General features: G+C 32.7%; 2 protein-coding genes and 2 non-coding genes across 5 annotated transcripts; 1 reads left to right on the top strand and 3 right to left on the bottom strand.

Annotated features, from left to right (window-relative positions):
• Positions 1-10,432: 10,432 nt before the first annotated feature.
• On the bottom strand, positions 10,433-17,341 carry LOC127809137 (uncharacterized). Of its 2 annotated transcripts, none has more exons than XM_052347841.1 (11): positions 17,172-17,341; positions 15,183-15,375; positions 15,002-15,087; positions 14,446-14,530; positions 14,126-14,204; positions 13,841-13,971; positions 13,635-13,721; positions 13,410-13,522; positions 11,818-11,948; positions 11,065-11,186; positions 10,433-10,983 (listed from the first exon to the last, which is right to left on the bottom strand). In XM_052347841.1, exons 1-10 carry the CDS (start codon positions 17,228-17,230, stop codon positions 11,074-11,076), a joined length of 1,077 nt encoding a protein of 358 aa, XP_052203801.1. In that variant the 5' UTR covers positions 17,231-17,341; the 3' UTR covers positions 10,433-10,983; positions 11,065-11,073. The 2 variants fall into 2 exon arrangements, with proteins under 2 accessions (XP_052203801.1, XP_052203800.1); XM_052347840.1 differs by having other exon boundaries at positions 11,069-11,186.
• A 156-nt stretch (positions 17,342-17,497) lies between these two features.
• On the top strand, positions 17,498-17,569 carry TRNAE-UUC (transfer RNA glutamic acid (anticodon UUC)). The gene has a single exon. It is a non-coding gene; the product is annotated as a tRNA-Glu (tRNA).
• A 1,807-nt stretch (positions 17,570-19,376) lies between these two features.
• Positions 19,377-20,709, bottom strand: LOC127810291 (transcription factor BEE 3-like). Its single transcript, XM_052349679.1, has 5 exons — positions 20,264-20,709; positions 20,056-20,175; positions 19,893-19,958; positions 19,726-19,794; positions 19,377-19,645 (listed from the first exon to the last, which is right to left on the bottom strand). Exons 1-5 carry the CDS (start codon positions 20,636-20,638, stop codon positions 19,535-19,537), a joined length of 741 nt encoding a protein of 246 aa, XP_052205639.1. The 5' UTR covers positions 20,639-20,709; the 3' UTR covers positions 19,377-19,534.
• A 1,170-nt stretch (positions 20,710-21,879) lies between these two features.
• LOC127810724 (U6 spliceosomal RNA) lies at positions 21,880-21,982 on the bottom strand. Its single transcript, XR_008025535.1, has one exon. It is a non-coding gene; the product is annotated as a U6 spliceosomal RNA (small nuclear RNA).
• Positions 21,983-23,159: the final 1,177 nt, after the last annotated feature.

Here is a 23,159-nt window from a genome sequence, read left to right as displayed (position 1 = left end):
GGACGGAAGCAAAATCGTCTTTTTACTCCCTTTCTATGAGTGGCTCGGTAGACGTGTCGGACCCTGTAGAACGACTCTATAATTTATCATATAAACTTATTTTTATATATATATATATATACATGAAAGTATAAGGGTTAAATTAAATTAAAAATATAGATCTAGTGGTATAATTTAAACAACTAAAAGTTTGAATTACTAAAAAAATAGATTAAAATAAATTGACTAAGAAATTAAATTTATGATATAATTACAATAATAAAAAATATATAAAAATAAATGGTCAAAATATAAATTTGGCCATTTAAGACTCATTCAAGAATTGATTATTTATCTCAATCGAATACAAATAATTTTATCATATTTCTGGGGGGGTTGAATACATGCACGTGACGTGATAAAATAATTGCATACATTTGGAAATTCGAGGGACAGGGATGGATGTGGGTATGCTGTTTCATTTTTCCGAGAAAATTTTTTCTCAAGAAAATAAGAGCGAGAAAATTAGTCAACCGGTAGTGGCGGGCAGGGGATATTCCAAGGTGATGATAGGTAAGATAAGACCGCCGCGGAGGGAGTGTTTGGATGCATAGAAAATGCAGAAGGAAATGAAGTCCCCACTTTCCCACCCCCACCAACTGGTTGGTTCCGGGGGGGTTGAATATAATAGTCTTTTACTTCGGTTTTGGCACAATCCCCAATTTCTGACGTCATCGACACGTGAAAAGCCATTTCATAGACGTGCACGTGTTCTCCTACCTTTAAAAATTATATTTTTTTTATAATTATTTTTAATAGTTAAAAGATTAATAAGTGCATATAAATTACCCCTCATATACATAACATTCATAATCATTTTATTTTTTTGTTATTATCTAAATATAACAATAAATTTATAATTAAGAGAGAATACAACCTTTTAATTTTCGAAAGATTTGCTAAATAGAAAACAATCAAAGTCGATGGTGTCTTTCCCATAAACTTTTTTATGATTAGTTTAATTTCTAGAAAGTACGTAGAAGTAATGAAAAATGGTTTAAGTGAGGTTTTGATCATACTTTGATCAGTAGAAATCACTTCATATTCATAAAAACTGACATTGATCGATGAAATGGCATATGATTCTTTGAGAATTGTTAGTTACGTATTTTCATGCAATAATTTTGAAGATTAGTTGATGTACTTTTGGATATGAGTGAGGCTCCTGAGAGGGTCTATCAGGGATACCGAGGAGTAGCGTTAGAAATTTTTTTTGAAACTATTAGTCTCTCGAGCTTCCCTTTTCTAGGCTTCCTCGTCTTAAATCTTTTTGAGTTTGGCCCACTTTTTTTTGGATACAACATTTTCACTATGATAAATTCGACTATGATGTGTATCGATGAAATAGCTCATTAGAAAGCAAACCACATGTGCTGTGTGGTTCCCTCATTTGTTTGGGTTGTTCTCTTTTGTTTGACACTTTAAATGTATTTTTAAAAAATTACATGAAAATTTTAATTTCAGCCGTAGTGGGCCTCGTGTCACTGCACAAAGCCCACTCTCTAACGGTATAGAAAACAGGCTACCATATATGAACTTTGATATGAACAAAACATGCGGGAGCCCAATAGCAGCCCAATAAACAACAAGAAAAGAAGGCCCAATCCAAATATTTACAATATTTTTGTTTTAAAAAATATCGCTAGAATGATATATGTATGTGATAATAGTAAATCATTTGACCAATTTCATATTTTAGCGCCTGCGCTTGTACGTTTTTTTTTAATTTAAATATTTTATTATTTTAATTACACTTTCTAAACTATGTAATTTTAAATTATTTGTATTGCTCAACTTTTTATTATTTCAATTATACATTTAAATTATGATTAATTTATTGTTCTTAATAAATTTATCGATGTGTGTGACTGACCTAAAATTATATAATTTATGGATATAATTAAAATAACAAAAGTTCGAATGTAGCGCTAGTATTTATACGTTTTTTGTATTTGAACACTCAATTTTTTTATTATTTTAATTACATTTTTTGAAATATATAATTTTGAATCCATTGTACTCCTAAACTTTTTATTATTTCAATTATATATCTGAACCATGTTTAATTCATTGTTCTCAATAAATTTGTTAAGGTGTGCAATTGACTTGAAATTGCATAGTTTAGGAATATAATTAAAACAATAAAAAATTTGAGTATTTAAATGAAAAAATGTGACAATACAGAGGTAAAATATATATTTTTATAATTTATAATTTATGAACAAATTATAAGGTAAAATTACACTTAATACCTAGATTATGGCTTTGTTTTGACATTGTTAATAAAATACTTTTTACAATATTTTTTGTGCGTAATATTTAAAAAAATTAACTATGTTTGACAAAATTTAAATTTGATGTGTCATGAGCAAAAATTTATTGAAAGACAAAAAAATACCAAAAGCTCAAAGTATCATTTTGGGCTAAAAATGATATTTGGAAGACTATACATCTTTCGGATACACAAAATGTAGCCGAGAAATTTCTGGAAGACCAAATAAAATTGGGAGACAATTACATTCTCTTAGAAATCAATCTCAAGAGACTATTATAGTCTCTCAAACACCGTAATCAAGCTTTGAGAGATTGTATCATCCTAGGACTTGTCCCATAAATTTTTCTTTTTTGGGGAGATCTCAAATAAAGGTAAATAGGATAACTTTGACATTTAAAATTTCTTTTGAGAGTTTCATAAAAAGATTGATATTATTTATAAAAAATTTAGAGGGTCTGGAAATACCATATATACTTACCACAAATTCTTATGTTTCTCTATAGATTGATGAATCATCTTTTCAAAAAGAGTATGACTATAATATTGATTTTAATATTGTAATCAAATATTTAGTGAAGTTAATTGTGTAATTTAAGTATCGAAGTGATTATGCGAGAATTGCCTTGCATTTTTTGATTATTATCTATTTTTTTTTTTGTAAATATCAAACTGCTCGATAACAATGTTTTTAGTAAATAAATTTATTATTGTATTTAAACAATATCAAAACTCATGACCTTTAAATAATAACTATTTGCAATCAAACGGTTTGAATTAGACTGAATTGAGATAAAAAAAAACTTTCAATTTAAATATTAAAGACCAAATTGATGAATATAAACCTATATATAAAGTTAGTTTTCGATTGCAACTAGATCAAAAATTCGAAACATGTCATTTTAACTGACTCGCTATTCTCGATGTGATGGAGCCGAATTTTCCGGTGGGTAGACGTGATTCATGTGAATGTGCCGTTTTCATTTTCCGCGAAAATGTTTTCCCGAGAAAATATTGAGTGTTTGGACAAACAGAAAGAAAGGCAGGCCTCCGGCGGAAGGAAATGAAATGCCCGCTTCCCCCCCACCCCCACCCCCACCCCCGCAACCAACCGATAGCTCATGTCTTGAATATCGTGCTTCACTTCACTCTTGGCGTGACCTTGTACTTTTGACGTCACTTGCACGTGGAAAGTCACGCCACATATGGACACGTGTTCTCATTTGCAAATTACAATATTGGCAAAGTGAATTTAGCAAAATTTAACATGAATTGTAATTGAGTTTCTTTCTCTTTGAGAAGGAACAAGTGTTCAAAATTTTAGCTCCAGTATACTTCAGATGACAGAGAACGGATCGTGATATGTTGATTTTATTTTGATAAATCGTGAATTCAAATCATAATCTTTTCAAGATATATCACATAAGTATAGAAATCTCGCGCAAAGATGGCTCACCCCAACTCCCAAGTGTTTAACATTCGTGATGGACTATTTTCGGTTTGAATTATTCTCAAGTTTTGTGGTTTTTGGTATGAAACGTTTTAATTTTCTTAACAATTCTTTATGTCTAATTAAGCATTGTATTCAGAGACGAAAGATGAGTATCCTTCAGACAAAAAGAAATTTTATTTTTATAGGTACTTGGAAACACAGAAGAAGAACTATGAAAGATCCTCTCCTCACCGACCCACCCACCCACAATCCAAGTACAGTACTTCACTCCTCTCTCTCTCTCTCCCTCAGTTTCTCTCTATCTTCTCTCTCTCTCATTAATTAAAGAGAGAGATCGATGTCATCCCAGGTCCACAGAGAATGTTCCCAGGCGGGCTCGCCGTCATCCAGCAGAACCCCCATCAGCTCTTCGTCGGTGTAGGGATGATACCAGATCCAGGGTCCCACCGAGTAGTACTCCTCAATTAGCCCATCATAGTATTCATTCCAAGCCGCCCAATGATCACCGTCGATAAACGTCAAGTCCGCCGCCTCCGGAGGCCCGCCGTCACCACCTGCACCATCGAGCTCCGGCAGCAGATTCTCAACCACCAACTCCAACTGATCGCCCTCACCGTCCTCCTTCCAGCCGGCCTCTATCATCGCCTCCTTGATGGCGTCTTCCTCGTCCGGAAGCTTCGGCAGACCGTCGTACAAAATGTCTCCGTTGTCGTCGACTTCTTCTTCTTCTGGACCTTCGACTTCAGGCTTCTGCTCGCCGTCGTGATCCTCGCCGCCATCGGGAAGCAGCAGGTCTTCTTCTCCGAATCCCTGCTCCAAGTCCTCCTGGAATAGTTCGGGGAGAGAACCCATTTGAGGGGGATCTAGAGAGAGAGAGAGAGAGAGAAGCAGGAAGAAGGAAGCAAATTAAGGGTAGTGATGATGAGAGCAGAAGAAGGGAGGAGAGTGTATATATCCACAGCTAAGCACCCAGCAAGCATACGTTAGGGCTCCGAATTGGACCGTTCCCATGCAAAGCGTCATGTGTCCCCCTCGGCGGTCGCTTTTGTTTCTTCATTCCCAAAGTCAATTTGCCCTTTTAATTATATATATATATATATATATACACACCCACACATATACATATATATATACAGAGAATTCTATTTTCACAACAAAGAACCCTAATTTAATTCTTATATATCTTAAAACATATAAAGAACCAAAAGTTAAAATCTTTTAATTAAACACAGTTTTGGGGTCTTATCCAATTAATATTAAGTTAATTCATATCATAATAATGCCAAATTACCATGAAAGGGATCATTAATTATCTTGTTTCTATTCTTATGTTAAGATTATTAATTTCTGATATATAATTAAATATAAAAAAAAGAGTACTCTATATATATTTTAATAGCAAATATATATATATATATGAAGTAGTATTATTTTAGATGGACAGTGCATTCTTTGAAGTGTTAATGCTTATCTGCTACAGTTTCTAAGGAGAAAGAAACTCTCCCCAATACCGATGAAGAAAACAAGTCATGTCTGATGACGTTTTGTTCATAGAACACAAATTTTTAGTTTTTGTTTCTTTTTTGAAAATTTAGATAATTAGGACACAAAATACTTTTAATTTTTAAGTTTGTCGTAAAATCTAACGAGATGATGTCTTAACTTTTATTGTCTTAAATTATATAACGTATGACCGTTTAAGTAACGGTTAAGAGTTGAATATTTTACTTGTGTCGTTCCAATAGTTAGTTACAAAAATTTGGGTATATGTCTTTGTGTTTTGCTTTCAACGAAATCAACAATTGAATGTTTTGCTTAACTAAAATACACGTGAAAGTTCAAATATCGACCAATTGGGATTGAGAATAAAGCGAGTAGAACTTGGCCCCACTTTTCTCAATCATTGGATAGTCTCGAATTTTTTCACGTGTCGATATACTTTTAACGACAATCTAAGATCTATCTCTTATATGTTGACAACGATATTATAACTATATAAAATCGTCTAATTTGAGAGAAAAATGACTATTACTTATTCACTTTTCATTGATTTTATGTTTTTTTCATCGTCATTTTTTATTTATTTTCTTATTGATCTTAATCGAATGACTTTGTATTTTTTAGTTTTAGATAAACATAATTTAGTTTGATTTAATTAATTGTGTTAGTGATAAAAACTTTTAAAATAATTTTTAAACTACAAATAACCAAAACTACAAGGATCTAAGTACAATTTATCCAAAATATTTTGTATAGCTGTGGGAGATAATGAAACGCCCTCAAGTGGCCAATTACGAATTGAATAAATAGTGTCCTTTATTTCAGTTTTGGCACTATCCCATGTTTCTGACGTCATTGTCACGTGAAAACTCATTTCATAGACGTGCACGAGTTCTCCTATGTAAAATAATTTATTTACTACTAAATTTAACTAAATTACTACTTATATATATATATAATAGTTAAGATGGAGTAAATATATTTAATTTTTAAATAATTTATGTTCATTATATACGTTATTTTAATTTAAAAATGTTTTAAATATCAAAATGTCAAAAAACTTTTAAACTCCGATGCATGAAAACACTAAAATAGTACTATTTTAATATTTTTAAAATGATTCCAAATTTAAAAGGTTAAGGAACATAAAAAAAAATTGAGCATTTTTTATATTTTTAATTTTTTTTTAAAATCATTTCACAATATAAAAAATATTTTTTTGTTCCATAATCATATTAAAGATGGAAGTATTTTCATCTCTGTTACTTTGATGACTACGTTAGTGGGACAATGATAAATTATATTTATATTTATTTAAATGGAAGATGAAATTTATATTTATATTTAATTAATAATTTTTTTTATAATTTTTATATTAAAAATTATATTTACAAAATATTCTTATATTTTATTTATTTACTTTTTTTTTACACCTTTATTTCTTATTTTTTTGAAAAGTGTTAGTCATTTTTTATTTTCTTTTCGTATCATTTCTGCCTTTCGTTTCCGTTTATGTGCTAAGTATAAATTATCCAAAAATACTTCACAAAAAAACTTAGATTTAATGAATCTATATATATATTATAATAAAATAGTCGTCAAAATTTTTCCTGCCCATTTCCAGTTACTATTTTGATATTTTATTATATTTTTTAATTTTTTTTGCTTACTCGAAATATAATTTTTATAAGTCATTAATTAAGTCTAGATTTATAAAAAACTTGTAGTTCTTGGAACACGTAAATGGTTTTTTTTATGAATCATGCTACATGTACACCATTTTTGTACATCTTAGGCTACATAAGGGGTATTATGACCAAAATACCTTATGTCTCTCCATGCGCCTCACGTGCCTCTATGCGCCTTATGAGGGATATTTTTGTCATTGGTATACCTTTGTGTAGTCCAAGATATATATAAAGGTGTACCAATAGCATTATTCTTTTTTTATGGTTGAATAGTATTTGGAGAATGTGTAAACATGCTGGTATATGAAGAGATAAGATCTAATCTATATTATTAATTTTTAAATATTAATATAAAATTTTAATTGAAATAAATTACAAAAAAATGAATTTTTTTTAAATCGAGAGAAATCTTGAGATATCAGGTAATATCGTCAAATACCGACTGCCAAGTAAATTTTTTATTTTATTTTTATTTTATATATAGTTTAATTAGTTTAAATTTATTTTTTTATAATTTTATATATAAATTAAATGTTATAATTTTATTTTTTAATTTTATTTTTTATTGCTTTCTTAAAAATGTGACATGTCTTAAATGTGATAATTGATTGCTAGAAGGAATATATAAAGTCATATATGAATAATCAATTTTAAAATTTTGATTATTATTATTTATATAATTAATTGATTATTTAAATTATCTTTAATTTATAAATAGTTTAATTATTTTAAATTTATTTTTTATAATTTTAAATGTTATAATTTGTTGTTTTCTTAAAAATGTGACGTGTCTTAAATGTGGTAATTGATTGTTAGGAGAAATATGTAAAGTCATGTATAATTAATTTTGAAAATTTGATTATTATTTATTTAAATTATCTTTATTTTATTTAGTTTAATTAATTTAAATTTATTTTCTTTTAATTTTAAATGTTATAATTTTATATATAAATTAAATATTATAATTTTTTTTTAACTTTATTTTTTTTTACTTTCTTAAAAATTTGATTTGTCTTAAATGTAGTAATTGATTGTCAAGAGAAATATGTAAAATCATATATGGATAATCAGTTTTAAAATTTTGATTATTATTATTTATATAATTATTTGATTATTTAAATTATCTTTATTTTATATATAGTTTAATTATTTTAAATTTATTTTTTATATTTTTAAATGTTATAATTTTATATATAGCTTAAATGTTATGATTTTATTTTTTAACTTTATTTTTATTTGTTGTTTTCTTAAAAATGTGACATGTCTTAAATGTGATAATTGAATGCTAAGAGAAATATGTAAAGTTATGTATAATTAATTTTAAAAATTTGATTATTATCATTTATATAATTAATTAATTATTTAAATTATCTTTATTTTATATAGTTTAATTAATTTAAATTTATTTTTTTATAATTTTAAATGTATAATTTTATATATATCTTAAATATTATAATTTTATTTTTTAACTTTATTTTTTTGTTGCTTTCTTAAAAATTTGATCTGTCTTAAATGTCGTAATTGATTGTCAGGAGAAAGTCATTTATGATAATCAATTTTGAAAATTTGATTATTATCATTTATATAATTAATTGATTATTTAAATTATTCTTATTTTATATATAGTTTAACTAATTTGAATTTATTTTTATATTTTTAAATATTATAATTTTATATATAATTTAAATATTATAATTTTACTTTTTAACTTTATTTTTTTATTACTTTATTAAAATTTGACCTGTTTTAAATATGGTAATTGATTGTCAAGAAAAACATGTAAAGTCATGGATAATCAATTTTGAAAATTTGATTATTACCATTTATAATTAATTGATTATTTAAATTATCTTTATTTTATATATAGTTTAATTAATTTAAATTTATTTTCTTATAATTTTAAATATAACTTAAATGTTATAATTTTATTTTTTAACTTTTTTTTTTTACTTCTTTAAAAATTTGACCTATCTTAAATGTAGTAATTAATTATTAGGAGAAATATATAAAGTCATGTATGGATAATCAATTTTGAAAATTTGATTATTATTATTTCTATAATTAATTGATTATTTAAATTATCTTTATTTTATATACAATTTAATTAATTTAAATTTATTTTTTATAGTTTTAAATGTCATAATTTTATTTTTCAACTTAATTGATTATTGTCATTTATTTAATTCTCTTTTTTCCCATTGGTCTACTCCAAAGATGTGCTATATGTTGGACTTGCGGAAATTAAATACAAATTAAATTTGTGTTTTAAAAATTATGTTAAATAAGATTCGGATTGTGTGGCAAAGCATGGAAAGAAAAGGGAAACTTAATGGTAACATGTGATTTGATAAATTGAGAGAAATAGAAGAATTTGAAAAAAATAATAATAATAAAAACAAATATCTTTCATTTTTCTTCCTCTTCATTCCCGTTCAACACTTCCATTTTCTCTCTTTTCCTTTCTCAATTCTCCTTCTTAAATTTTCTATTTTTCTTTACTTTTATTTAGTAAATTTTAACCATATTTTTTTATCCAATTTGATCTTCTGGTGTAACATAGCACTACTATTATGTCAAGTGAGTGATATGAATGTAACTAGGAAAAATTAGGCCTTGAGGGTTCGTGTGGTACGCACATATGAGACAAATACAAGTGAAAATTAAAAAAAAAAAACGTCTACCCTTAAATGCATATTTTAGAATAAAGAGGTTGGTTATCGTTTATTCTTTTTTCTTATTATCGTGTAATTTTTATATTTTTTTACGCATTGCTTATTGTATTATATATTAATTTAAGTTTATTTTTTACATGATTTTGGAATAGAGTTATGTGCTTTTTATTGTTTGTCTACCTTTGAATGTATATAAGAAAATCTTTCAAAATTTGTAATCTTTTTTTTTCACGATATCCATGCATCGCATGAGTGATCCACTAGTTTAACCTAATAATCTAATTAAATATGTTCATTTGATCCAATTTAGTCTTTTAACATATTTTTTCCTTTTTGATATAAATTTTGAAAACAAATGCACAGATAATATCCATCACAAAATAATATCTGGTTGTGGCAAATTATTCATAGCATCATATTTATTACAAAGTAAACAAAAGTAATTGCACAGTAATTTTTTTAATAAAAGGTGAATTTTATTTATTAATAAAAGTAACAACCTCATGAGATATAAGTAAAGGTGAAGTTTCGATCAACTCAATTACTGAACTAATCAGATTACAAAAACTAAATAGAAGAGCCTGTGTAAAAAATTGAACCAAACTAATTAAATAAATTCTTGAACCGAATAAACTAAAAAACAGAAAAAATTAAAATAACAAAATGCAACAAAAATATATTTTCCCGACAACAATGTACAAAAAAAAAAATCCAAATCTATGATTTTTGAAGACATACAAATTACACATATCAATGGCAAAAAAAAAAAAAAAAAAAAAACAGCAAGAGCCCTCAAGGGAGTGAGGAAGGTACCAAAGATTAGGGAATTTAAATAAATGGCACAACGCTTTTGAAAAACTGGACCAAAACAAGCCATTCACATTGTGTTAGATGGCCCTCCAGTATCATCATCTCAGCCTAAAGAAGAAATCGGTATGGTTAACACTTGACCCACAAGACTACATCTGGCTAATTGAACCAAAAAGACATGAATGTAAAACATGGGGAAATGTCCTTGGAACTAGTTATACAACAAAGAGGAAACATTATCTGTACAAGTATTTTTCCTCCACCAATTGGCTATCAACTAGGAAGCAATAAACTTCATGTAATGGTGGCCAATATGCACAACCAAATCTCTTACAGTCTTCTTTTCATCACAAACCTCAACAGTCAAGTCAGCTATAAGATCACCATGAGCCTACCAATCAAAATTTGCTTGGGCCTTGTAACGACGAAGTGCAAGACACATTCTTTCTTTGCAGCCTTAAAGATTACAAGCAGGGACCAAACAAAATAAAAATGTTGGCTAGATTTTGCTTTTGATAATTGCTGGCAATCTTGATGAACAAAATGAATCTGCACCATAAGGGTCGTCACTATACTAATAGACAAATAAGTAGACGCAACATTGGAGGATGAAGAGATTCAAAAATTTACCCACATATTTCAAGTTGGTAATGAGGACTTCTGTATTTGGTCTCCAAATAACCCGTTAGATAGGTCTGAGTTCTGCAAAGAATCCTTCCTAACACGATCCAAAGAGGTTGCTTCATAAGTCCCTACAATTTAATTCAGGTTTACTCATAAGCCAACTTATAAAATAAACACCACCATATATAATTGCAACTGCAGGCTCTTACATCCTACACATCTGTTGAACTCAATTGACAAATTTAAGCATTCAAGCACCGGTATTACAAGCACAAAAGATTTTGTAAAGATGATAAAACCCAAGGCATATCAATCTTGAATTGCAGATGCTGAAAGAATAATTGTTCAGGAAATCTCTAAGGTTAAGAGGTAATGCTGGAGCAGTTGCCCGCTAAAGAAAAAACTTGCTAATGTAAATTTATTCTTAACTTCCCATCAAAACATTTTTATTAACACGAATATACGTTATTTTTTTCAGCTCAAAAGGTTAAATGCAGCAGCAGTCTAATATGAGGTAACCAGACTGCTGCTGCATTGGTTTTGAGCAGCAGTCTGATTTCATTCCTTAGAATTAGCATATAATGAACAACTTTTCTTGATTCTCATGGCTCCTCAAGTTGTTGACAGTACATGTCCTTTAGTATGTACCTTGATCTCCTAGCATACAAAACCATATGCTGATCACAGTTACAAAAATTTCCTACAATGTAAAACCCCAGTCAGGCAGTCACCAAAATTATGAAGACAAATTTCACATACCAAAGCCCAAAATTGTGCAGCAGATAAGAAAGCCCAACAGAGAAAAATCCATTTTGTACACGATCTCCATGACAATGATGCATCCTCCAGCAACCATTAAATGTCTTGGAGAAGAGAAAACCATATGCAATCTGCAAATACATTGTAGCTGTGACAATCATTCATGGGCCCATAATCTTCATTTTGAGATCACAAAGAAAAGCATTAAAATTCAAAATAAAATGAGGCAATCAAGGTTACATACATGTCCCTTCCCCTCACAAAGCACCTTTTTTTTTTTTTTTGGATAAGTGCTGAGAGATGGAGAAGGAGAGAGAAAGGCTTTCAAAATAAATTTCCATAAGAATGAAGTTTTCAATCTTTACGTGCTACATGACAAACTAATAAATGCATCCAATATCTAAAGAATCACAATCGTTTCAAGCTTTCTTTCCTTTGTAATGCAGGAATATTAGCAGAAGTTACCACAACACAGAATGTGGAAGGAGCATTAGAATAGAAGCATAAAGATGCAAGAAGAACAGAGTTGACAAGCTATTAAAGGTTTCAGTAAAACTAATGTAAACAAACAGAAAGAATGTGACAATTCGTGTATAGCAGTCAAAATTAAAATTTCTGCGCTGAACATGATGCCAACATTTAAATGGGTTCGCAATGCATCATGATCCTTAAGCATGCAAGATGTGATTCAAAATTTTCATGCAGACGATTATTTTTGGGAAAAACTAAAGCCATTTTAAGCATGGTTATTAAAACTGGACCAGTCATTGAGAACTGGCTGGGGTACTGGTTTCATTGATTACACCGATGGTTCATTGGTCTAATCACTAATTAGAAAATTATATAAAAAATATAATGTCACTGTTTAGGTGATATGACTATGTTATGGGCAATTACATTGAAAAAATATTAAAAGAACATAAAAGCATTAATCACTAATTAAATTTTCAAAATTCATAAATACAAACGAATTTAAAACACAAAAATCTGACTGAGATATTTAAATTTCATCATCACAATACATACAAATAGAGTTTCATGTAAACTATTTGGGATGGAGGCAAAGCCATGCTGAATGGGGATGGCCTTCATCTAGAAAGAGACCAGAGATTTTAAGCAAAGAGTTTGCAGTTAGCAGAAATTAAGGATTTTGAGAGAAGGAAGGACTGAGATTGTAAAAATTCTCACTTTTTTGTGTTTTTTTCACAAATATTAATTTGCTCCTCTATTTGGAAAAAAAAATATCCTCTAAAATTATGGGTTATTCTATACTTTGGATAAAAATTAACATCACCTGGTCTTTCTGAATCAGCAAAACAAAATAAATCAATAAAACGAGCCAAAAGAGATGAGCAATATCACCATGGCCATGGAGACCATATTTAATAATATGTTATATCAACAATACAAATTTAGAAAAAAGTACCAAGTCAAACATTGAAACACCGGAAATGATGCATCATGCATGAAAATCTGTAAAAGCATGCAGCTATGCATTTTTCATGTTGTGGTATCAATTTGAGAATTATTGACCAAGCATTAACAAATTAAGAACTCCAGAGGAGCAAATAATTGATTGGGCTTCAGCTTACCTCTCTTCTGCTATGCTGTCCACATAGAATATCATGACAACTCCAAACAGAATAGTGCTTAAAAAAGTCCAAGCAGAAAATGGCAATTCTGTGCGGCTATCCGAAGCTGATCCCTGAAGTGCTCAATGTTAGGGGGAGATAGAGACAGAGAGAGTTTCAAGCGCATTTGTCCCAAAAATAACTTCAAAAACAGTTGGATGTAAAAGGTTTTAGAGTTAAACATACTATAATCATGTCCCACATAGCCACAGGAAATAGGAAACAAGTTGCAGCAGCAATAGTTATGGCATGAAGTCGCCTCTTAAGTTGATTCTGAAGAAGAATGCACACAATCAGAAATGGTAATGGAGGTTAAGTAAAGGGAGAACTAGTTGATTGGAACTTATGGACGGCATAAACATAGGAAAAATTGTGTAGATGGATGTCAATACCTTGAGTGAAACACGTCTTGCAATTACCCTTCTTAATGCAGATAAGATTCCTGCACATATTGGAATTACCATTTCCTTCATGCCCAAAGGTTGTTCTGTTTCAACCTCTGTTTCACGGTTATCAGTAAATGGTATATCTCTGGTTAAGTAGTTCATCACACAGGAAAAAGATCTGTTGGTTATTCAGCATAAAAAGAAAGGAATGGGTGAAGGGAAAAGAGGGAGGAGGAGAAATAATTATCTAAACTAGATTAAAACAGATAGATGTGATGTATAAAAGGATATAGAATGGCGAATATGTGGCCATGGCCCACCCTTGAGAAAAGAAGTACAAAGCTGCTAGCATTGCAACAAGTCCACCAACCTGATTAAAGATAAAGTATATCCCAAACAATTATGAAAAAATCCAAAAAAAAAAAAAAATGACTAAATTACCTTAGAACTAGGAAAAAATGCAGATCTCATTTCTCAATTCCTAGATAAGTGGAATAGTTAAAAGGCCAGAGCATGACCAACCATTTGAAAGGGCAAACAAAGCGGTTGGTTAAACTGAAAGCACCAAAAACAGCACCAGAACATTCTGCAGATCATACACCACACAATACCTTTTTCCAAACATGGCTCTGTCTTCCATACAATACAGCAGATAATACTCCAAGAACGGCACCAGAATATTCTGCCATTATAGCCCTGAATATTTTAATAGGAAATTGACATCAACAAAGTGGATTGCTAAGCAGAAAGAAAAAAACACTGTATAAAATTTAACGAATTATGCAATAGCCTCCTCTATAATTGGTAGGGTTTTGGTTGAAGTCCAAGAACCAGTCTATAATGCAAGGTGTGTAAATGGAACCTAAGGAGCAAAACAGACAACCACTAAAACCTTGGAATTACTTATCCTTGTTCAAAATCTCCAGAGGGATACCTTTGCCTCGCATTGAAACCCCAGAATTCATTGTATTCTGAATTTATGATTAACCATTACATTATTTGTTATTCTCCATACCACATACTTCCACAATCTTTTTCTTATATTTGATAAGGCAAAATGCATGGCTCTCTTAAGAGGTGTTTTTTTTTTTTTTTTTTTCAAACAGTATTGGGAACTTGATAAATTCAAAATCCTAGCAGCAATCTTCTTTAAGCAGGTGAAAATACCTGACAGGACCACATGATTTGAGGCCTTTTCCCCACAAAATGAAGTACAGAGCTGTTATACCCCCATTTATTATAGAAGGTACTACCTGAAAAGCAAATTAGAGTAACATATAAGTAGGTTTCACTTTGATTGCTTTCCTATTAATGTTCACTTCATCATAAAACCATAAAATTCTATTACCTGTGTATTAGAAAGGGGTCTGCCCTTCCAAGGCTTTTGCAAAGCTAAAAATATGATGGACGATGGAACAAGGCAACTGAAAATAAAAAGTACAACTGAAGCTCCCGTCTGAGACAAGTAGTTGTACATGGAGTAAATTGACCATATTCTCATAAAGTTGCCAATAATGTGGATAATCTGCAATGGAGTGTGCCTACAAGGAAACAAACCCTTTACTGAGAACAACTAATACCACCAACCAAGCTAGGTAGAAGATATGTAAAAATGAATCCAACAACATACCAAGCCTTAGTCCCACTAAGTGGGGTTGACTTGACTAGATGGATTTTTCTTGCCAATCATCTTATCTAAGAACAAATTTTCTGTCAGCCCATTACAACTCACATTATGCCCATGAGTTTTGTGCTATGACTTAGATCTTTCTTCAGCAAAAAACTCAGTACACCATTGGCATATGATACTTAAACTTCCTATGTGTAGTTGTCAAAGGCACACCTAGGTGCAAGGCTCCAGAGAGGGCGTCTCAGCATGGCTGAGGTGAGCTGCCTTCCATTAGGCGCACGCCTATGCATTCAGGTGCACACCTCCACCATAGGCACCTTGTTTGCCATGTGCTGTTGGTTTTTTTTTAATATTATTAATCAATATTTTGTTATACCAAGGAAAAAATACATAAAAGTTAATTTCATAAAAAGAAAGTTAAATAGAAATTCTGAACATAAAACCCTAACATAAACCCAAATGTTAACCTCTTCCTCTTCTCATAAAACCCTATTAAAATAATCATCCCAAATGTCATCTCATAACCTGTTGTCATAGAACCCTAAACTCAAAACTTGAGAAAAACACTGAAGGAGAAAGGAGAAATGGAAAAGGGATTGAAACACCATCAAACCTCAGCATACTTGGTATATGCCAGCACTTCTAAAATTTTGAAACAATGCTTTATGTTAATATTTTTTTATGTTAAACTTAGACAAATAGAATATGATTTAAATATTACCTGTGATTTTGACTTACGCTATGTTTTGTTATGTTAGACCATGATTTAACAATGCTTTAACGACTCTGATTTGTTATGTTTGCAAGTTGTATCTCATTTTACTTGCCTGTCATTTTATAAATTTGTCTCTTGTTTTGAAACTTGAATCTGAAACAATGCTTCATATTGATGTTTAGACTTGTAGTGCTTTTTGAAATAATATTAGTTTAGTTGTCATTATAGTAATATAGTGTTGGTTATCTGTTATTTATGATTTTATTAGTTTACATTTATCTCTTTATTGGTACATAGTGAAAGAAATGATGTATAAGTATTTTTATACAAATTTGGGAATCGTGTGCAACTCTGGCTCCAAGCACCTTTGCGCCTTTGACAACTATGTTCCTATGTTTCATTTCTAACCAAAGCCTAAGAAAATAACAAGAAACACACGAATTTTTGTTAACAGGACAAGTTAGCCTTCCATCAGAGTAACTAATTAACAGGCCAGTGCCTTGTGTTAACACCTAACAAAATCCTCATTGAGTATCCATCTGAATTTAAAATGCCCAGAGCCAATTAAACATTAGCATTTTTCTCTTTAAGCTTTGTAATTAAGTTTCGCAAGCTAGTTCGTTCAATCAGAATGCATCACTTCCCCAACTCCAAAAAAGGAAAGTCCCGAGACTCTCAATCCTGATTTGGTTTCTTTTCTTTTCTTCCATTTTCTGATCAAACAAAACCAAAGACCATAACGTGCCCTTACGTTGCTGGTCATCAAAATTCTACGAGAATAACAACGAAACAGCAATGTATTAACAAGTAATACCATAATTATCACCGTAAAAATCAGAACTTCTACAAATCCAACTGAATGTCGAGATTTGACCAAATTTTCACTGTTGAGAAACGCCAAAGCAACTGAATCTGAAAGAACGACGCGCCTCCTTATTTTCTCGGTAACCAAACAGAGCGGTTTAGGGTTGGAAAAGGGGCGGTGAATTTACCTGAAGGTAGCGGGATTCGAAGAGCCTCGGTCTTCGGAGTTTTGGTTCGGGGACATCATCCTTGCGATCCAGAACAAGATTCTGCTCTAGCCTCTCTCGATCTGTACAGCTTCATTCATTCATTGATTGGTTTCGTATCGTCTACTTCAACAGTTCCGAAAGCGGGGTTGCATCTCGCAAGAAGTTGCTGTCCAAAGCTGTGGTGGGCCGGGCTTCGGAATATTATTATTAACTATGAAGGTCCAGGCCCATCCTGGCAACAGTAAAATGATTTTATTTTAATTATTTATATTTATACTATTCCTTGTGCTGTTATGTCAACCGTCTCCGTTATCGTCCAGCGGTTAGGATGCCTGGCTTTCACCCAGGAGACCCGGGTTCGATTCCCGGTAACGGAAGTTTTTTTTGTGCGTTTTCTACCTCTTTAGGTTTTGGGGAGGACTATTGTTAAACGATTTTGTGCCTTTTGGTTGGATTAGGTGAGTTATTGATGCATTTACTTTGATAATTACTTTACTTTTTTAGGGGATCGAAGATGAGTTAGTTAGAGATAATATTTCTTACATGAGATGCAGTTAGAGGGATTTCAAGAGTCATCAAAGAGAGATGAATTAATTAGAAATATATTTAAAATTATAAAAACTTTAAATTCTATCCAAAAAAATGTAAAAGTTTAGAGGTATAAATACATTTTTTTGGCCACCCAAGCTTAAGCATGGATATATCCAATGGACACAATCAATAGCTGGCAACAACTCGGTAGGCCACTTGAGCAAGATCTTATTTGCATGGGCTACTCAATCATACTCAACAAAATAGAAGATAGATGTTGAGGTTATCATTATAACTATTACTCGAATTTTATTATAAATAATCTTATTTATTTCTTTCCATATTTATCCCCAAAACAACATAAGTCCCGGTCTAAAAATCTGATGGACCATCCCACAAAATGTATAGTCCAAAGCCTCACATCATCCAAAATGATGACTTGGGAAACCTGAAAACAGGGAAAATCGGGTTCATTGTTTCTCGTCCACTCAATCTTTTAACAGTGTGCATGCATGATGAGCCTGGCTCCAAGGGAAAGGGTTCAAGAAAGGAGTCAAAGTGAGGCACTGTGGCTGTAGAGAGACAGTGAAGGGCATTGATTCAGGGGGAGAGCAGAGAAACAGGCTGTCTCCTCCTCTTTCAAACATGCCATGGCCCATTTGATGCTAATCCTTCCCAATTATTAAGCCCATTGTTTCTTCGGCTTCTCGGCAGCCACAGCCCGAGTTGACAACGTCCATGAGATTGTGCCCTTCTATTTGGGGACCATCTCTGATTACTGATTAGTCCTCCCTGTGCCTTGTTGTTTTCTTCGTTCATCGCCATTGCTGCATCTTGGAACCTCTCTGTAGCTCTACAGGGTAAATATGGCTTGCTATCCCATTCTCTCAGATGCCATTGGCGCTTCTCTCTGGGTCAATGGACAAGGAGAGAAATTTGCTACTCACACACAAGGTGCATGGTTGTCCCACAATGTGTTGCTCTGAATGTCACTCATTCTTTGGCTGTTTCCCGTCCCCGTGTCGCTTTCCTGACGGGGAACTGTGGGTTCTAACTCTTCAATCATTTTTATTTACGAGTATTTGAGTATATTTAATGTAAATAGTAGTAATAATGGACTCATCCGTCACAACAGTGAAATTAGTTGAGCCTTGAGAAGCGTGCAAGAGGAAGTAAGACGAGCAGACTAATGGCCCGTGAATATGATATTTCTACATAGTTACATATATCTTAACTGTAAATATATTAATCTCTTCATCCAAACCATTTTAATCAGTTTTCATAGGTTTTTACCCTCAACAAGCGTCCGCCCCCACTTTATTGAGCCGACAAATAGCTTTTTCCTCGTACTGGCCTCTTTGTCCTCTAGTTTGGTTTGGTTTTATTTCACCTTCAATTTCTTTTCTTTTTCTTTTTCCATATTCCAAGTGGATAATCTGGACATAGTAACAGCAGTTCTCTTTCCATTGGTTGATTCCAAACCAGCAGATGAAACAGTCAATTCATGTCTGTTCATCTTGTCAAAGCACATGAACCCAGAATAATTAAGTTTCAACAACAAATTCATGTCTTTGCGATCAAATTCATGCTTTGTTTCCAAAGCACACCATGACCTTCATCTTAGATGATATATCTTCTGCTAGTTGGAACAAGTTTAAGGCATCAAAAAGGCACAATCTCACTATTATTTGGACAACACAAGAAATCAATAATATAGCAAATCTGCTGTTTAATTACTAGAGGAAACAAATTTAACATTCAAGCCTCTGGTAAATTTTGCATAAACCGCGAAAGTCTAGGCGCGAACATAACTAGATTTGGAAGGTTTTCGAAGGAGCTGTGCCTGCGTTTGTGATAACTTCGGCTGATCCCAAGTTGAAGTGGTATAGTGAGCTTGCTGCAGCGAGTTCCATCGAAAGAAACTGGAAATTTCGTGTAAATTTATTTGAATAATCGATTGCAAGCTTTGGGGAATATGCTTTGTTCTATGACTAGTACTCACCTCAACCTGATTCTGCAATGAATGGACATAGTTGATAATTTCATCCAGCATTGCTGACATTCCCATGCTCTGTGGATTCAGAAAACAATTTTGAAACTCTTAAACAAAAACGTCTCTGTTTCTGCATAATTCGTGCACAAGTTATGATACAATGCATTTGTTTTTACCTTGTGGCATCCTGGAACAATGATTTGCAAGCGCTTCAGTCGACTATTGATTTTCTCTCTTCTCACCTGATTCGAGATATCGATTTGAATTTTGGATCATTGCTTAATTTTAATCTGCAACTTAGTCTGAGAAAAGAAGATGGTTTTTGTATTAGAAAGTTACCCTCTCTGCTATGCTGTGCTTGTCACTAGCTTGGCCTCTTCTTGCTTTGACATGCACCCCTCCCTCTGATTCTTCCACTTCTTTCTCGCCGTCGACATTTTTCTTACCTTTTCCTGAGTACTAAAAGCACAAAGAAAATACCCAGAAGCTCAATCAATCAACCAGCCATGAAAGAAAGAGATTGCAGAGAATTCAAGTTGAAACTCACATTCTTTTTCATGGCACAATCTCTGATTCTCGGGCCATTTTGGGAAGCTCCAGAAGAAATACTCATACTCATAGAGCTGGGAGTCGATTGCTCCATCACTTTCCTCTTCTTTCTCTCGGGAAGTGAAGGCATGGCCACATCATGCAGAGCCTGCACTTCATTCATGCAGTTGGTAGTATTTTCTGGGAACTCGTGACCAGCCTGTTTGGCGGCCAGGAAAGTTTCTGCCGAGAAATCTCCACTGCTAAAATCCTCCAAGACAGTTGAATTCAGATCCTCGAGATGGTCAAGTACTAGAGTACTGTATCTCATATCCGTGTATGAGAACACTTGAACAGGATCAAAGCTCTGCCACTGTTGCCCATAATCAGCCATTTCAAAGTCTAGAGAACAAAAGGTTTTCGACTTTTCAGAGACTGCAGCGAGTGTTTAAATTTAATGGGGAGTTAAAGAGAGATATATAGTGGGATGAGTATGACTTTGCCATCCTTCTCAATCAGGGAAACATAGCTATTTGGACCACTCATGGAGCTGATTTTAGCCTATGGCTGCATGTGAATGCAAACATATGATCAAATGATTATCATATGAATTATTTGCACCATTAATGGATTCATGATTATTTGGTTTTGCTCAAGATCCCACCTTCAAGTTGTGATTTCGTTTTGGATTTAAAATGAAAAAGAACATGGAGTAAGAAAACAAAGGTGAAAGAGTTATTTTTGTCAAACGTGGATTTATATTTTCTCAATTATACAAAGGTCATAAAAATAAGAGATGGTCCACATTGATATTGACGTGCAAAGAAAATTAAATGAAGTTAATTAAGTGGTACTATTTTTTAGATATAATAATAAATTTATTTACGACAGGAGAGTGTCTCAAGTATAGTCTCTTAGAGACCTGCAGAGAAATAAGTCAGTTAGGGGCACAGATGAGTCTCTCAAGCAAATCCTTCAATGCTTAAGTAAGTTTTGTGCCCACAATGTAGAATGTAAAAAATAAGTAGAACTATACTCTAAGCAGAGTTATAAGTGTACATTTACTAGAGGAATAGTCTCTTATTTATAGGAGGAGGAGATTGACAGGTAGAAGGAGACTAACAATCCTTGATGAGCATTTCAGTCTCTCTTTCGAATTTGTAGGCAAGGATATCGAAAGGGTCTCTTCCAAATTTGTATCTAGAGGTCAAGTCTCCCAGAATGCCTCTCACATGATTGGGAGAGAGGCTTTCGGATCCAAGTGGCCCATAAAAGTATCCCAAATAGTAGTGGTTAAACAATGTAGAGTCTCTTGAAGGCCTCAAATCTCACACGAGAAAGTCTCTCGAAAGCCTCAAGAAAGGATCTCAGGTGAAGTCACTCGATTGTCTTTTACTCTCAGTCATTTGATCTTGGTCATTCGACTGATTTCTCTTAGTCATTCAATGACTTCACGTACCGGTGACTTATTACTGTGGACTTTTTTTCTAACAAGCTTTTAGGCCTCTTTTTTGGGGTTTGGGTCTATTTTTTTTTTTTAGATGACGCTCAATCACAGACGCCCCCCATAGTTTGGTGGAAGAGATAAATCAAGGTACCTGGTGGCCCTAGGTTTCGATCCCAAATGTAAAACACAAAAAATTGGACAATTTCTCAATTTGTGCATGTCATCCTTGCGCAGGAGTAATGCTAATTTTCTCTTTATCGTTCCAATTTTATCAGATGTTCTCGAATGGACGGGTTTGAGTCTTTTATTTTTTTTTTTGGTTTCGCACTATCATGAGCGCCTTTTACCTGATGCCCTATTCTAAGAAAAGGAGTTAAATCCAACATACCCGAGCAAGTGATCGTAGGGGGATTCGAACCTGAGTTACAAGCTTTTCCACCCCCTGCAAAAACTGCTTAGGCACCCTGGGGACAAGGTTTGGGTCTATTTTTAGAGTAATGTTATTTGTACAGAAAGAGTTTCACAGAATAGTTTACAGGTGCAATTAAATGACGATTTTGCCCCTGTGATAAATGGCGGACAACTCCAACAACACTACTCCAACAACCTCCTCCTCTTGTTCATTGCTCTTCGCAAAAGCTTCTGCTCTAGCCTCGCCCTTTTCCGCTCAATTCGAGCCAAGCATCAAAAGCTTCCATTGCCCAAATTTCAATTCTGTGCAGGATCACTTTATACTGTGAATCTTGCTTTAGAACAGCAAATCAAACGCACAAAGATACTCGAAACCAGTGTTCTCACCGGAAGAAGACGATTCCATTATTCCCATGAACTATGGTGGACCTCGATTGCCTCTGGAATTACTAAGTAAATAGAGCAGAACATAACGAGGGAAAGGAAATATTATGATATTGAAGTAATTAGTATTGCTGTCAAATTATTGTGAGTACAGATTTTCATTTTTTTTTCTTAAATTCTTGAGTTCTGCGAAGAACATCATCGCCCTATCACATACGAAACCAAATTCACTTAACAGTGCTTCGTTTTCCATGTTCCTCTAATTACTCCAAAAAGGGCATCGCTGGCCACTTGAGGTGAATCCACAAAGAGATAGAGAGGGAGAGGTTAGTGACGGAGATGATTGGTCGTTCTGTAGTGGCGACACCTTCACGGGGAGCTTGGAGGCGGCAGCTATGGCGATATCGGGAGGAGAACGGTGGGGAAGTGGTCTCAGGAAAGCCGGAGACAAAAGGTTGAGGAACGACGGAGACAAGAGCAATCAGTTATAGACAGATCGACCGAAACAATGGTGCTGATCCAACGGCGAGAGATGGGAGTAGTGGCTTCGCTAGTGAAGAATGGTGGCTTCTTGAAGAAGAAGGGTTTGGCCATTTCCGCTTGTCCCGCCTATTGTCTTCCTCTTTTCACTTAAATTCATTTTCTCACGATAAATTACTCCTATTTGTATCTA

The sequence above is a fragment of the Diospyros lotus genome, chromosome 9, assembly GCF_014633365.1.
Source record: "Diospyros lotus cultivar Yz01 chromosome 9, ASM1463336v1, whole genome shotgun sequence".
NCBI classification, from domain to species: Eukaryota; Viridiplantae; Streptophyta; class Magnoliopsida; order Ericales; family Ebenaceae; genus Diospyros; species Diospyros lotus.
This window is presented reverse-complemented; position numbering and strand designations above follow the sequence as displayed.

Bases quoted from the DNA above. Each gene is read 5' to 3' on its own strand.
- LOC127809137 (XM_052347841.1), bottom strand. From the start codon at position 17,230: ATGATGTCCCCGAACCAAAACTCCGAAGACCGAGGCTCTTCGAATCCC. The intron at 15,376-17,171 runs GTAAATTCACCG...GTTTCCTTGTAG, and splicing joins TCGAATCCCGCTACCTTCAG to GCACACTCCATTGCAGATTA. The intron at 14,531-15,001 runs GTATTTTCACCT...TAAAATATTCAG, and splicing joins AAATCATGTGGTCCTGTCAG to GGCTATAATGGCAGAATATT.
- LOC127810291 (XM_052349679.1), bottom strand. From the start codon at position 20,638: ATGGCTGATTATGGGCAACAGTGGCAGAGCTTTGATCCTGTTCAAGTG. The intron at 19,795-19,892 runs GTAAAAACAAAT...CTGAATCCACAG, and splicing joins TTGTTCCAGGATGCCACAAG to AGCATGGGAATGTCAGCAAT. The intron at 19,646-19,725 runs GTGAGTACTAGT...CGAAATTTCCAG, and splicing joins CATTGCAGAATCAGGTTGAG to TTTCTTTCGATGGAACTCGC.